This window comes from Colletotrichum jinshuiense, chromosome 9, assembly GCF_051148585.1.
Source record: "Colletotrichum jinshuiense chromosome 9, complete sequence".
Lineage (NCBI taxonomy): Eukaryota > Fungi > Ascomycota > Sordariomycetes > Glomerellales > Glomerellaceae > Colletotrichum > Colletotrichum jinshuiense.
The window spans coordinates 187136-201467 of record NC_139316.1 but is presented as its reverse complement, the minus strand read 5'-3'; the positions used below and the strand labels follow the sequence as shown (position 1 = coordinate 201467).

Sequence of the window (14332 nt, the reverse complement as noted above, 5' to 3'; positions counted from 1 at the left end):
CCAAGGAGCACCAAGCACCGAAAAAGCTCGGGGATGAGATGATGTAAGCAAGCACCCGCAAGAGTCCAGAGTGAGTCTACCATGTACTCCGTATTAGAGTCGGCGGCATCTCGACTGCAGAACTTCTTGCAGTGCCAGCAAGCATGTCCATTGTGCCCCTCCTGCAACAGCCATTCCAGACCGCTCCTCCAGCCAATACTTTGATACCGTGGCCAATATCGATGCACGCCCTCCCCTCTTCGCCCCTCCATCCCGTGTCGAGATTGGCAGGCAATGACACCCATGAGGGGCAACGAGCACCTTAGCTCAGAGACGCTTGCAGGGTCGCCGAGGAGGGGCAACAGGCAAAAAAAAAAGGCACCCACGTACTCTGTTCTTCACTCCCCCTCCTGCCCAAGCCTATCCCGTGGCATCAAGACGCCCTGCAGCAGGCAAACCCAACCTCCCCCCAAGCAGCCTCTGGAAGCCCGATGCGCACGAGGGCTTTGTTGACTGTGCCTGGTTTCGTGTGTGAAGTTCCATCTTGTTCCAGATGCCGGCCAATCAATGCAAGCTGAGCCCCACAGCGCCCTTGGGCCAATCAGCCGCCTGTTGCTGTGAGGTCCCGGATCCACAATCCACAGCTTGAAGCCCACACGGTGCATCCACTCCACCGCTCTCCTCTGCTGGGACAGAGTGAGGGGCACGGGAAGCGGTGACCTTGGGTGCTTGCCTTGCTTGCCTTGCTAGCTGTACCTGCCTGACCGTACCGTACCGCAACTCATCATCTGAACCTAATCCTCAACTTCTCCTCCAGAGTAATCATCGTCACACACCTCATCTCTGCTTACTCACAGCCTCACCTGCTCTTTTACACGTCTGGAGCCGCCAAAGCCTCCCCCCTCGCCCACCACCAGCTGCACTAGATCGTCTCCTATCCCGAGCTCGCTCACCCATACCCCACCATGGCTTCCCACGAGCAAGAGGACACCATGCCCGAGGAGACTCAGGGCTACAAGCTCAACCAGCCCAAGCAGAGTCTGGCCGAGTACCAGAAGATGGGTGAGTCTTGAATTTCCCTACCACCGGTCTCTGTCTGTATCCCCATTCTCCATCTTTCTGGACGATGCCCTGGGGGGACTGGATTGGCCTGGGTCCTCTGGATGCCCCTCACACCTTCTTCACCTTGGCTTGGGGTCGGTGTGCGAGCTGTGAGCTCTTCATAGCTCTGCACTCACCTCGGTGACTGCCAGTGGCAGATTCGACATTGAATGCATGGCAAACAACACCATGGCATGGGAAGACAACACTGGGAAGGAGCACCCAGCTGGCTGTGCCTTCCTTCCATCGCTGCCTTCACTCACCCCTCTGCTCTAACCCGTTCATCGTTGTCTCCATCGTCACCAATCTCTTTCTTGCTACCCCTGTCACTGCCACCTACCACGATATCACAATATCCCACGCGTCCAAAAAGTACAATAAAAATCATGGAGAGGTTCTATGATGGCCTGCGCCGGGTCATGTGGAGGCGGAACCGGGACAACGCTTTGCGTAACCGCAACTCTATTGAGCTGCCCCCGGCACCCCTTACCACCCCCTCGGGCTCACGCCCTCAGACGCCAACGCCCGAGATGATGGAGGAGAGGCATCTTCACCGAGCCCGCGCCCTCTCGCGCCCTGTGCCACCCAATCCCCCCAACTCCCCCAGATCCCAAAACCACAGACCCGAGCAAGACCCAGGCCTCATCCGGGACTTTTACACCTCTCCCAGCGTCGTCCGAGCCGCCCATGGCCTAGAGACATATGAGCTCCAGGAAGACAGAGAGGAAAAGGAAGAGGAAACGCCGACTAACAACGCCACAGACGAGAATGACGAGTCTCTCCAGCGCTACAAGCAGTCCCTCGGCCTCGGCGGCGGCAAGGACCTCTCTGATGCATCGGATCCCCGTGTCTGCATCATCCTGTCGCTGACCATGGAGTCTCCCGGCCGCGACCCCGTCACCATCGATCTCTCCGCCGCCGGCTCCGAGTCGAGCCTCAAGGACAAGCCCTTCAAGATCAAGGAGGGCGCCAAGTTCACCATGGTTGCCAAGTTCAAGGTCCAGCACGAGATTCTCAGCGGTCTGCAGTACGTCCAGGTCGTCAAGCGCAAGGGTATCAGGGTCAGCAAGGACTCCGAGATGCTGGTAAGTCTTCATTCCCTGCCTCTTTGCTGTTGTTCTTCTTCACATTTCGCTTTTTTGCTCTTGATATTGATACTGACTTTGATTTACAGGGCAGCTACGCCCCCAACACCGACAAGCAGCCCACCTACCTCAAGCGCTGTAAGTCACCCCCCGCTCATCGCGGTCCCATTTGCCATGTGCTGACCAGTCTTTATCAGTCCAAGAAGAGGATGCTCCCTCTGGCATGTTGGCCCGCGGCCACTACAACGCCATCTCCAGCTTCGTTGACGACGACAAGAAGACTCACTTGACCTTCGAGTGGTCCTTCGACATTGCCAAGGACTGGTAGATTTAAGGAAGACCTTCACTGGTCAACCTAATCATCCCTATCCATTGCCGTCTTCAACACATCGAAAAATCTCCTGTACCGCCCTTGCCTTGTCTGGCTGGTGGAAGCCGCCAACGGCATCGGGCCATCTTCAGGTCTTGTCAGACGACCAAAATCTGGTGGATGGATGAGCTGTTTGGTCGCTAGACTCTGGTCACCGTTGGATTGGGGCACGTTTGGAACCAGGGGCGGGCGGACAGGACACCCCTCTCATTCTCTCACACCGAAAAACAAAAGTTACTGCGTCAAGGTCCTCGCACAGGAAACCTGGGTGGTGGCCCCGGCTGAAGCTTTTCTTGTTATACACAAACTTTGCTCCAACCTCGTATAGGGGAGGGCAATGACACATGAAGTCACGAAACAAAAATTGGTTGGTAGATCGCAGATACTTCTCACGCTGGGTCATTTTGTGCCCAGGCTGAATGCAGATCCATTGGGTCGTCGATATTCTTCTATTTACTGTCTCTGTATCTTTGAGTGAGACAGAAAGTGGTGGCCGTGCCTGTTCCACCTACGTAGCTACTACCTCTACTAGCAAGTTGACTGTCTGTTGACATGTCCAGTGGTGATCCTTGTCACCAAGCCATTATGCATCACCGCGATTCTTTTGAGGCCCTTCGACTTCCCAACAAAGCCCACAGGATCGATCAATCCTGTGTAAGATTCAAAAAGTGGGAGAGAAAGAAGGGAAGGGAGAGGGGAAAAAAAGGTGTCCTCCTAGCCCACGTTACAGGAAGTAGTCGGGGAGCCCGTTCCCATCTGCCTGCTTCTCACCGCCACCCAGCTGCATGTCTTTGTGCTGATCGTTCTCCGGGGCCGCAGCAAAGACGTTGAAGAAGCGCTCGCCGGTGTCGCTGACTTCCAGCACGCTGGCCATGTTGCCGCACCGGTAGCAGTAGTTGGGCGCGCTCCACACCGTGCTCAGGCGGTCGTCGTACAGGACCTGGAAGCCCTCCTGGCACAGCTGGTGCGCCCTCAAGATGTGGTCCATGTTGTTCACGGCGAGGAACTTCTTGACCACCTGGGCGCCAAATGTGTAGCCCGCCCCGCGGGGACTCAGGGAGAACTCGTCGCGTTCGGGGTCCGGGTCGGACCAGACCAGGTCGGCCATGGGGCCCTCATGGGGGATTTCTCGGAAGCGATCGATGATGACGATCTGGTCGATGGAGTGGATTGAGGGGGAGAGGCCTGCGCAGAGTAAATAGTCAGCATGGCGCGCTTGCCTTGGGGGAGACGAAACGGATTCAAGGGAGGCACATACCACCGTGGACACAAAAGATCTTGTCGTTGATGACGACGCTCAGTGTCAGAAAGTCGAACATGTCGGTAAAGTAGTGCCACACATTGGCGTTTCCGTATTTTCTTGAGCATTCGGTGTAGAAGCCGTACGACTGGGTGACGCCGCGAGACTCATGGTTGCCTCGAATCAAATGCACGCGATTAGGGTATCGAAGTTTCAAGCACACAAGCAAAGATATTGTTTCGACGCTGAACATGCCGCGGTCGACGTAGTCTCCTGTTGGTTGAGCTGTCAGCCCCGCTATCCTTCATCGGTCTGGGGGCCTGCCCCCCGCCGTCGGCCGCGAACACGGCCAGAGAGCAGTGCTTGCTTGCTTACCCAGGAACAAGTAGTTGGTATCTGGGCACCAGCCGCCAATCTTGAAGATCTCGATGAGGTCGTAGAACTGGCCATGGATGTCGCCGACAACAGTAACAGGGGCGCGGACGTGGACGACGTTGCTCTCGCGCATGAGAAGCTCCTTGGTTTTGGCGCAGATGGCTTCGATGACGGACTCTGCGAGGAGCTCCCTCTTGTACAGGCGCGAGATGCACTCGTCGAGATCGACGGAAGCTGTTGCGGCACGCCTTTGTCAGATGGCTGTTTGCTTGGGGTAACAAGCATGTTGGATCGAGGGGGGGCCGCAGAAGCTTACACGGAAGTCCAGGCATGGTGACGGGTGTTTGCGACAAGCAAGCGCTGTGCCGCCGACGTCTGTGTCTAAGGGGAAGAAATGAAAGGACTGGGGGTCGGGAGGGTGTATTTTTTTTGGTCGCGAGTTGGTCGCTCACGAAGCAGGTCGTCGGTGACCACTTCTACTCGAGACGCGGGCGGTGTGTGGTGGGGTGCCTCGGGGTTGTAGTAACATGATCGAGAACGACGAGTCTTTACATGGGAGCAGGAAGCGCGCGGCGGCAGAGCAAGAGGGAATGGGTGTGGCGGGGGGTGTATCGACGCGGCGGGGGATACACTCTGGTATTGAGTCGAGAGCGTGTCGTCCGGGTGCCCGGATGCGCAATACTGGGTCGAGGGGAGAGAACGAACGAGGGGCGTGCCGTGGGAATGCCTTCGTGAGAGAGGGGCCTTCGCGGTGCTGTCGATTTTATCTTTTTACTTGGAGCATGACAGCTGTGGCAGCGGGAGGAGGGACGTCATGCTGCAAAGACGGCCAGCACAGCATGCATAGCAGTCAACCCACCGTCTCAAATTGGCACAGCTGGGAGCTCGGACCCGGCTGAGAAATCCCCATCGACAGTCTACACTAGTGTATCCGTACACCACTAACAGTTTACAGACAACGGACGAGACACCACCCACTACGACCCCCCACCCGCTAAACCACACACAACGCAACACCACACCGCCAAACGACTCGCTTACGTACGCACGGCACGCTCTCTGGACCAACGGCGACCGCACCGCTGCAGGCCCCTGGCAGAAGCGCTGAATTCTGCCGAGGAACATGCTTGGCCAGGGAAGCCCGGACACTGTCCAAGCCAAGCCAACAGCAGGGGAGCGGTCCTGTCAGTCCTAGTCCTGGAACGTCGGGCTCATATAAAACTCCAGCTCCCCCTCCACTTGATGCCGACTCGGTGGGCGCGCCCTTTTTCTTCTCCCTCACCTCCCTCGCCTCCCTCACCTGTGCGCCCGCTCAAACTGCATCAGACCTGCCATTTCCCCCGTCGTCGTTACTAGCGAGCAGCTCGCTCGCTTCGGGGCCTCCCTTTCCCCCCGCCGGAAGCGCTGGTTTTCTGGTTCCGCAATGCTGAGAGGTTCTGCATCTGCAGCGGCAGTGGATTCGCGGACACGTTCATTTCCTTGGTTTTCCTTTTTCTCAGCGTATCCGTCCTGCCGCGTCGCGTCTTACCCTGCCATCTGATCTTGGCCGTCCCCGGGAGAATCAAACAGCACCTGGGTGTCTGGATCATTCTGCACATTTCCCCCTCTCTGCTGGCTCAAAGCTTTCCTGGTCCTCTCAGTGTGTTTCAGTGCGTTTGTTTTCATGGCCGCGAGCTCCTTCCGGGCGTCGTTGCGCGCGCCTCTCTCTCTCTTAGGATCCGTCTCAAACTAGAAAAATCCAAAAGATTCATTTCATTCTCCGTTCCCCATGATCGTCTCATTGAACTTAGGCTGTACTAGTCGTCAATCAAATCATCACGTTCCGTACCCGCGCAATGGAGGATCATCCACATGCTCCCAGTTTTGTCCTATTTAACACCAACAAAGAGAAGAAAACAATTTCTGCCTGCCTCAGACGGACATCCCGATGGCGATATGCCCTGCCAGACTCACTTGATGACAACGGCCACAAGGCGTTCCCATTTCTGAGTCCCAAACAAGGCTGCTAGGCCCTGACACAGATGTCGGCTGTTTAGACCTCTCCTATGACCCGACGTTTCCGAGTTCACTGCTCTCTCTGGCTTGCACTGGCTGCGACCTCTCATTTGGCAACAGGTCATAAAGGTATCGCCGACCGAAATACCATGCCAGCAGCAGTCATGATGCAACTGAAATCAGTTGTGGCTTTAGGCCCTGCAGGTTGAACCCGCATCGCATGCATAACAGGCATGCAGATTTCACCCCGGCTCGTCACCTTTCGTGTCGTTACTACTGCCTTCTGCGCTGTTGCTGCTGCTACTGCTGCTGCCTCTTCCCCGCCGCTTTGCTGAATCAGGTCGGACCTGCCTTCAAAGGAAAAAGTAACCATAGCCGGCCCGTTGTATTTCCGGCCCTTTCAGCCTTCCCTTACGGAAGGGGTTGCCGTCCGGTGCTGCGCTGTGCCTCGCTGGGCTGGTACGCCGCCCCACTTTCCGCCCGAGCCTGGGCGCGCAGCGCAACCTTCGACTTTTGGTCAACTTCGTCGCGCTTTCCCACGCCCTCATCCTGGTATCCCCTTGGAATGCGCCCACATCCATGACATCCGCTTCCACAGGACTCTGCCATTGCGAGTGAGGCACTGAGAGACTGGAGGTCAGTCTTCCAAGCGCCTCGTCATTAGCCACCATCGAACAAGGCCGACCGCGGGCAATGCGCCACCTTAGCCCGCGCCAGCGCACATGCTAGAGATCTCCGAATGGCCTCATTTCCGTGCCATTGATCGACCGACTACGACGCTCATGAGCCACGGTTTGTATTAGTGCGGCCAAAAACACCACGCTGAGCCTTGGTCCTCTCCACCGCCAAGCCCCTCATTTGGTGATCGGGCACATCGCAAACACCAAGGTTGGCGTCCCTGTCCCGTTGTTCCCGGACTTTGGCGAACTGATTTTCATGTGTCCAGCGTCTTGTTCTTCCTTGCTCGCAGACAGGGGCTTGTTGTAAAAAAAAAAGGTTCTGCTTCTCCAAAACGCCCAACTCCACGGGGTTTTACCTCTTTACCGGGTTGGGCTTCTTGAACGAGATCTTCGTCTCCGCTGGGTAACATTGATGTTGTCCAGTTGCTGTCGCACTGATTTCTCCCCGGGACGCTTACCTCTTTCTTTACTTCTCGTCCTAATCCCCATTCAAGCTGTGGCATCTCCCTTGCAACTGAGACCACTTGGCAGCCGCCAAACCCGACACAATCATGGGAGACCACGCGCCAGGCATGGGGCCCTCAACGAAAGAGCCCAGCTGCATTAACTGTGGCGGCATCGGACACTGGGCCGTAGCTTGCCCCGAGCCCGTGAGAGCGAAACCGGCGTAAGTTGCGCGAATCCACAACCAGGCTGATGGCCTGGCCACTTCTTGACCCGAGCACCACTAACTCAACGAAAGCGGATTGTCCCGGAAAAATACTTCAAGCGGCCCTGATTACGGTCGAGGCGGTGATGGTCAACACGGCGGACGCAGATCCGGCCCCGTTGTGACCAAGTACCCGGCTCCACCCAGCAGCAACCCGATCATCACTCGCTACGGCCCGCCGCCCGGCCAGCCCCATGCTTCTCCGTATCCCGGCCCCCCGCAGCCATACCCATCTTACGCGCCCCCTCCGAATGGGTACGCTCCTCCACCGCCGCCGGGGAGCTTTCCTAGCTACCCCCAGTATTCACCGCCACCTCCCCCGTCGGGTGCCTATCCACCCCCTCCCGGCCCTCCCGGCCCCCCTGCTCCGTATCAGTACCCAGCCCCTAGCCCTTATGGCGGACCTCCTCCACGACCTCCTGGGCCTCCTGGGCCGCCGCCCCCTACCTATCAGCCACCGCACTACCCTCCCAGTGCCCCTTATCCCCTCTCATATACCCCTCATTCTGTTTACCAGTCGGGCCCGCCCCCTCCGCCGCCTCCTCCTGGCGGCCAGTACCCCCCGTCATACAATCCTACACCACCAGGAGGCTATCCTCAACCCACGTACGGTCCCCCAGCAGCGCAGCCGCCGTTTGGATCTCAACCTCCTCCGCCACCCCCTCCTTATGCTCAACCGTACGCGCCCCCGGTTTCAGGGTACGGGCCATCACCTTCTTTGCCCGCCCCTCCTCGAACTTCACCCCCTGGACTACCACCCATCCCTCCTCACAGAAACCTCCCGCCACGAGACCGCAACGGACGACATCGTCAAGGTCACAATAATCGACAAGACCGCAATCGCCGGCACAAGCACGGCAACCAACCCAAGCGGGATGTTTCACAACCAAGACCCAAATCTGCTGGCAACAAGGACAGTTCCAAAGCAGCCCTGGTCGAAGCCGAGGTAAAGGTTGCCGAGGTGGCCTCACTTGTGAGTGATACGCCCGAAAGCCCGCACACCCAGCCAGTTTCGGAACCGGAGCTTGGTGAAGAAGACATTTGGAAGTGGGAAGAAGAGGTGATATTCAAGGAACCGGAGAAGACGCACCCGCCAGACCCTATTGCCAAACCACTGCCCGGTCCAGAGGACTACCATGATAACATCATGTTGCCTCCCTCGTGGAACGCCACGTGTATCCTGTCCGAGTTTGTGACGGAAGATAACCTCGAAGAGTTTTCGCGGTCGATCCAAGAAACCGAATATTTCGCTGCCATGCGACAAGATCCAGCGTTCTGGAAGTGTCCAGCCGATGCAAAAGCTGTCGAGCAGCAGCCCGAGCCACGGGAGAAACCTAGCACTTTCAAGTCTCTTCGTCTTCCAGGGTTTCCTTCCCTCCCGCCGAGGCCCCCAACTCCGGAGAACCGTGACTACCGACTTGTTAACGGCCGGAAGCGTACATGGGAGGACTCGCCACACAAGAACCCACGAACTAAAGCCAGCCAGGAGGGCAGTGAGTGGAGAGACCACCGTCACAAAAGGCACAGAGGCGACTCGCATCCTGGGCATGACGCAACGTCGCCTCACACTCAGAGATCCAGAGAGAATTCCAGGCCGCTCGACCGGTCTCGCACCCTGAGACCAGATCGTCCCGAGTCTGACCCTACCGAAGCGCTGCTCAAGTCCTTGGACGAACCCCAATACGCTGGTCCTTCTGGGCGAGATGATGGAGATAGGGTCTCCTCCACCCGCCAAGATTCCAGTCATTACAGCTCTCGATACACACGACGTCCGGACTCATCCAGCAGCATGCAGGAGAGGGCGATAACACCGCCGCCTCTGCGTCCGGAAACACCGCCTCCAGGAAGTCGTCCTGGGAGTAGACATGGTTCTCGCTCGCGATCGCGCTCACGCCACTCGCCCCGGCGCCGATCACAGAGCAGCCGTGCCGAATCACGCCCGGCATCTAGGCAATCGGTGGCCTCATTCGCGTCGTACGGCACCGAAGGATCAGAGTTGTCTGCTCTTGAGGCCGAACTCTTAGGGATTGCTCCCAAATCAAAAGGGGGCAAGGAGGGCAAGCACGGAGATGGCAGCACCTCCAATGCTGCGAAGTTTCGCAAGCGTGCCCCGAAGGTCGACTCGGCGTACAGGTTAGTATACGCACACCTTCCCTTGCGCCTTTCTCACAACTGACTCCCTCATTCACAGTCGCCGGTGGTAACGTGTGCCGGGATTCTGTTTTCAGATCCGTCCCACCTCCATACCAGCATTGTCTACGGTTGCCGTAGCATGCAGAGCAATAGCCTAGCAAGTAAGCAGGCGGGCACAGTTCCTGCACTGATCTCATTTTGTTTCGGGCTACAGCCAGGGTGATACCGACTCTAATATCTGGTAATATGACGGCGTTACATTAAGCCCGGCGTTGGGATGGGTTCAACCGGTGGCCGAAGTTATCTCGGCCAGGGTATACGGCGTTGTGTGGGTGATGATGCTGTCGGACGAAGACAGTCGGTTATTTTTTGCATTAGACCCTTTGCATACCCCGAGGGAGGAATGCGAATGGTCAGTTGAAAATCAAATCCTTAAAATTAAGATTTGAAATGTTTCCTTGTCTTTGATTCGCCGGGGTTGTTTAGTTTCCGCCGTGCCTGACACAAGTCTGGTGTCAAGTTGTGGTGTGGCCGAGCTGGCAGGGATATGGCCTGAGCGCCCTCTCCACGCCGACATTGGACGATGGGAGCCTCTTTGGTTACACCCCAGATTTCGGCCAAACCCTAGAGTCCTTTTTTTGAAGTCCCTCCCTCGTGACGGAATCGGTCATCACGAACCTGTCGAAACCAGAGATATCCGAGGCAAAAAGCTACGAGTCAGCGGATCAAGCAAAGAAAGGCAAAGTTGACAAACTAAACAGTCAGTCACAGAGTCACGTAAGACAGCGAGGGATTGCTCCCCAAGATTTTTTTTTCAAACTCCGATGGGCGTCAATTGCCTATGGGAAAAAAGAGACGACCTAATAAGAAATGTATGTAGCAAATAATGAACGGCCGTTTCCCCAAAATAGCTCTATACCCAAGTCTGGCATCCGTCGCGCACCGCGCGCCGAATGGGATATTCCTTCCCCAAACTTCCAGGTTTGTTTGTGACACACCCCTTCAACCGAGGGGACCCCCAGATCAGGCATATCCCCCCGTGCAGAAAGCGAGAGAGAGAGATCGCTTATGCGCGGTTGTTGAACTCCATGCGCTTCTTGAGGCGGTAGGCGATGGCGCGCTTGCGGGCGGCGGCGGACTGGGTGAAGGCGGCGGAGCCACCGAAGGGGCCGGCACCGGCGCCGTTGCGGACACGGACGACGCAGACGTTGGAGGCCATGCCGACCTTGGCGTCGCAGGTCATGCCGGCGGGCATCTGGACCTTGACGGGGAAGTCGGTGTTGGTGGCGAGGGAGATGCCCTGGACGCCGAGACCCGGGACGTCGGTGGTGACCTTGGCGCTCTGCATGGCCTCCTCCTTGGTGCCGCCGGAGGTGCCGTCGACGTCGGCGGTCAGGGGGCCGGCGCCGTCCTGGTTGATCTGGCGGAAGGTCATGGTGATGGTGCCGTCATCGGCGCAGGTGGGCATGCCCTGGGAGGCGCCCATGCCGGCGGTGGCGGCGACGCGGGCCTCGGGGGGGCCGTTGCCCTGCTTGCCCTTGTTCTTGCCACCTCCGAAGATGCCGGCGAGGCCCTGGCGGGCGTAGAGCTCGACGCGCTTCATGTTGGGGATGTTGTCCTCGACGCCGGTGGCGGAGGCGGCGCCGTTGTTCTTGGGGGCGGCGGATCCACCCATGAAGTTGTTGATCATGGTCTCGGCGCTGACGGGGCCGTTGCCCTGAGTGCGGCCGAGAGGGCCGACCTCGCCGGAGGCGATCTCGCGGTCACGGATGATGGCGGTGTCGGCCTGGGAGCCGCAGCCGTTGGAGTTGCAGTCACGGGGAGTTCCATCGGCGACTGGGAGGCGGATGGGTTAGCGACCGGGTTTGATCAGGTAGCGGGGGTTTCCCGTGTGGGTGGGAAAAGACTTACTGGTAAGACCGGGCATGCTGACACCGTTGGCGCCCTCGACGGACAGGAGAGTGCCGTGAGCGGAGACGGTAGCGGCCAGAGCGGCGACGAGGAAAGATTGGGAGCGCATTTTGAATGGAGGGTGTGGGTAAGAGTTTCGGGAGAAACTGTGTAAAAGAAGGGAATCGGAGTTTGAAGGGTTTTTTAGATTAAGAGAAGAATCCTATTGTATAAAGCCACCGGGGCTGAGAAGATAGGTAAGGAGAGTAGAAAAAGGGAAAGGCTTGCTTTGTTGATGCTGCGTGATGAGGGAAGGGAAAAGAGATTGGATTTGATGGCGTGGACGAGAGAGTTATATACAAAGATGCAGCCCGCCCGTCCTTGGCATTTCCATTTGATTTCCCAGGGGAACGAATCTTTTGACAAATTCCTCGAGGTCGAGATGGGACGGATTGCAGGTTTGGAATCAGACCGTTCCATGTTGGACCGTGGCAAGCAGACAGGTGGGCGTGTAGTGAGGATCCATGGTCTGTTCTCAGCTGAACCCTCGACCGCCTCCTCCCTCACACGGGTGGACACTCACCAAAACCCTACCTTGCGTCACCGGCAAGACCTTGCACCCTGCAAAGCTCTGTGTCCCCGTGGCTAGGACCTTTGGCGTCCATCTGTCAGACTCAAATTCCAAGCATACCTCGGTATCGCTTCAACCTGGAGTGGCATGGGGAGAGGCCGGGGTGAGAATTGGGGGGGGGGGGGGGGGGGGGGGGGGTGGCACATGTGGTTTCGGTCTGCTCGGTCGTCGATGAATTGTAATTCCTCTCGTCTTGCGGGCGAGGAGGGCATGAGGCGACGATGCCGCCGCCATCGTCGTCAGAGGAGGAGGAGGGCGGGTCACTGAAGGGGCACTGTGAATGTTGCGGATGGAGTTTGGAACGTCACCAACGGCTGCCAAGATGCGGCTCGCAGCAAATCGCATCTAAGACGCTGGAGTAGCCGCCCAGGAGGGGAGACGTGGGAGCCGCCCGCAAACCCACACGGCCGATTTCACAACCCGGGCCGCTGCGCCTCACTTGCGCACGCGTGTGTGCTATGTAAGTGGAGGCCATGATTTGAGTGATGTATGCAAGTCTGCTGGACGTGAGTGTGGAGGAGACACGCGGAGGGGTCGCGACGTGGAGGATACGAGGATGTGCTGCCGGGTTGCTAGCTCGAGGGAGGAGAAGGACGATGATGTGAGGTTAGGTTCTCAACTGCATGAAGCTTGGCGAATCTTTGCTCGCGAATCTGTTTCAGTGGAGGTCTCGGCGATGGCTGACCGTGCTGCGCGTGGTGATTTGAGTGAGCCATCTGGGTGCGTGCAGGAAGAGCGACGGTTCAGGTGCGGCGTGGACGGCGGTGTAGTCAGCAAGTCAGTTTAAGGTGCCGGGGACGTAAAGAAGAAGTCTTTGGCGGGTTCCGATTGGATATCCGAGCCAGGGACATGATGCAGGCTTCTTGCGGCAGCCAAGAAGTTTACGGTTTCGGCGATCAGACTAGGATTTTCGGGCAGATCTGAGGGGGGAGGAATTGGTGTACGCTGCACGCTGCACGCTGCACACGAACAACGTCTGCAGGGTCATTCTCTGCGCAACCGTTCTTGTTCCGTCCGCTAAGCCTTCTTGGCCCCCGTTGTTTTCCCCTGGCTAAAAGTCTTGGTAGTCGGATTGGCGTTGCCTCAGCCTAGGGCCCTCCAGGGCTTGGAAACGCTGGTAGCACACGTTTGGGAGTCAGAAAGCGCGGTGGTGGCCACGGCCGTGGGCCCCTCCCCCTTCCTCCGTTACGAGCATGTCGTATCGGCCGGCAAATGGAGGCGAAGCGCAATGCTTTGGTGGCGGTGGTGGTTTTACGCTGGCTGGCGGATCGATGTTTTCCCCTTTGCTTACCGGGTTCAGAGGAGCGGGCGAGCCGAGTGTGCTCGACTGAGCCTAACGGGGGCATATCGGGGCCCGCATACCCTGCGAGTGATCGCCCGCGATGTGAGGCCGGGTACCATAGTATTTCTCTTCGGTAAGATGGCAAGATGATTCGCTGCTATAGAGCAGGGAGGGACGCAGCATTCGGTAACCTTATGGCCATGGTTTCCTGTCGTGCATGGCGATGAGCGATGGTTGACCCAGAGAGTCAGCTCGCCGCCGTCTAGCTCGATGCCTGGAACAAGAAACAGAACGTGGCATACGTGTGATGGAAGGCTTCTAGTGGACTTGGAGGGCTGCATGGCGTGGAAGAGGGATGCGCAGTGGGTGGCTGTCACCCCCAGACGACGATATAACGACGAACGACGCCATTCTGCGGCCAGCCGTGTGACGGAAAGGCTGTGCGCAAGTCGGTGCTTTCCGCTACCCAAAGCCCTGGAGGAGTGCGGGAGAGCTTCATAACAAACGAACCGAGGCAGGGTGTTTAGCCTGTGCGGCTGGCAGTACAGCGGTTACTGTAGAGTGAAATGGAGTGAAGTGGTACATTGCTGATGTAGACAATGGCGGGAGATCGGAGAATTACGGCGGGAGGAGAGATCATAGGGGACGGGCAGGGGTGAATCGAGAGCACGGTACGTATCGACACCCCCTGACTTGGCGCATGAAACGGGCACCAAACTAGCATCAGAGAGCTGGGGCCATTTAGAGGGGTCGTGGTGGCCCGACCCAACGACGCAGTGGATAATTAACTACCAAGACAACAACTGAAATTCCACCTTCTGGCACTTGCCCGTCTCCAGCGTCATCCATCCACCTATGCTTA

At 57.7% G+C, this 14332-nt stretch overlaps 4 protein-coding genes across 4 annotated transcripts; 2 read left to right on the top strand and 2 right to left on the bottom strand.

Moving 5' to 3' along the window:
- Positions 1-944: 944 nt before the first annotated feature.
- On the top strand, positions 945-2493 carry EsH8_IX_000052 (immunoglobulin E-set; the record flags this gene model as incomplete). Its single annotated transcript, XM_083266388.1, has 4 exons — positions 945-1041; positions 1843-2165; positions 2255-2303; positions 2363-2493. The coding sequence occupies 4 exons, from the start codon at positions 945-947 to the stop codon at positions 2491-2493; spliced, it is 600 nt and encodes a 199-aa protein (XP_083129953.1).
- Positions 2494-3259: 766 nt separating this feature from the next.
- Positions 3260-4482, bottom strand: EsH8_IX_000051 (protein PPG1; the record flags this gene model as incomplete). The annotated part of the gene is made up of 4 exons (XM_083266387.1): positions 3260-3720; positions 3794-4048; positions 4151-4384; positions 4467-4482. 4 exons carry the CDS (start codon positions 4480-4482, stop codon positions 3260-3262), a joined length of 966 nt encoding a protein of 321 aa, XP_083129952.1.
- Positions 4483-7376: 2894 nt separating this feature from the next.
- EsH8_IX_000050 (uncharacterized protein) lies at positions 7377-9738 on the top strand (the record flags this gene model as incomplete). Its single annotated transcript, XM_083266386.1, has 3 exons — positions 7377-7492; positions 7568-9667; positions 9726-9738. 3 exons carry the CDS (start codon positions 7377-7379, stop codon positions 9736-9738), a joined length of 2229 nt encoding a protein of 742 aa, XP_083129951.1.
- A 995-nt stretch (positions 9739-10733) lies between these two features.
- Positions 10734-11687, bottom strand: EsH8_IX_000049 (DUF3129 domain-containing protein; the record flags this gene model as incomplete). The annotated part of the gene is made up of 2 exons (XM_083266385.1): positions 10734-11503; positions 11579-11687. The coding sequence occupies 2 exons, from the start codon at positions 11685-11687 to the stop codon at positions 10734-10736; spliced, it is 879 nt and encodes a 292-aa protein (XP_083129950.1).
- Between the last annotated feature and the right edge of the window lie 2645 nt (positions 11688-14332).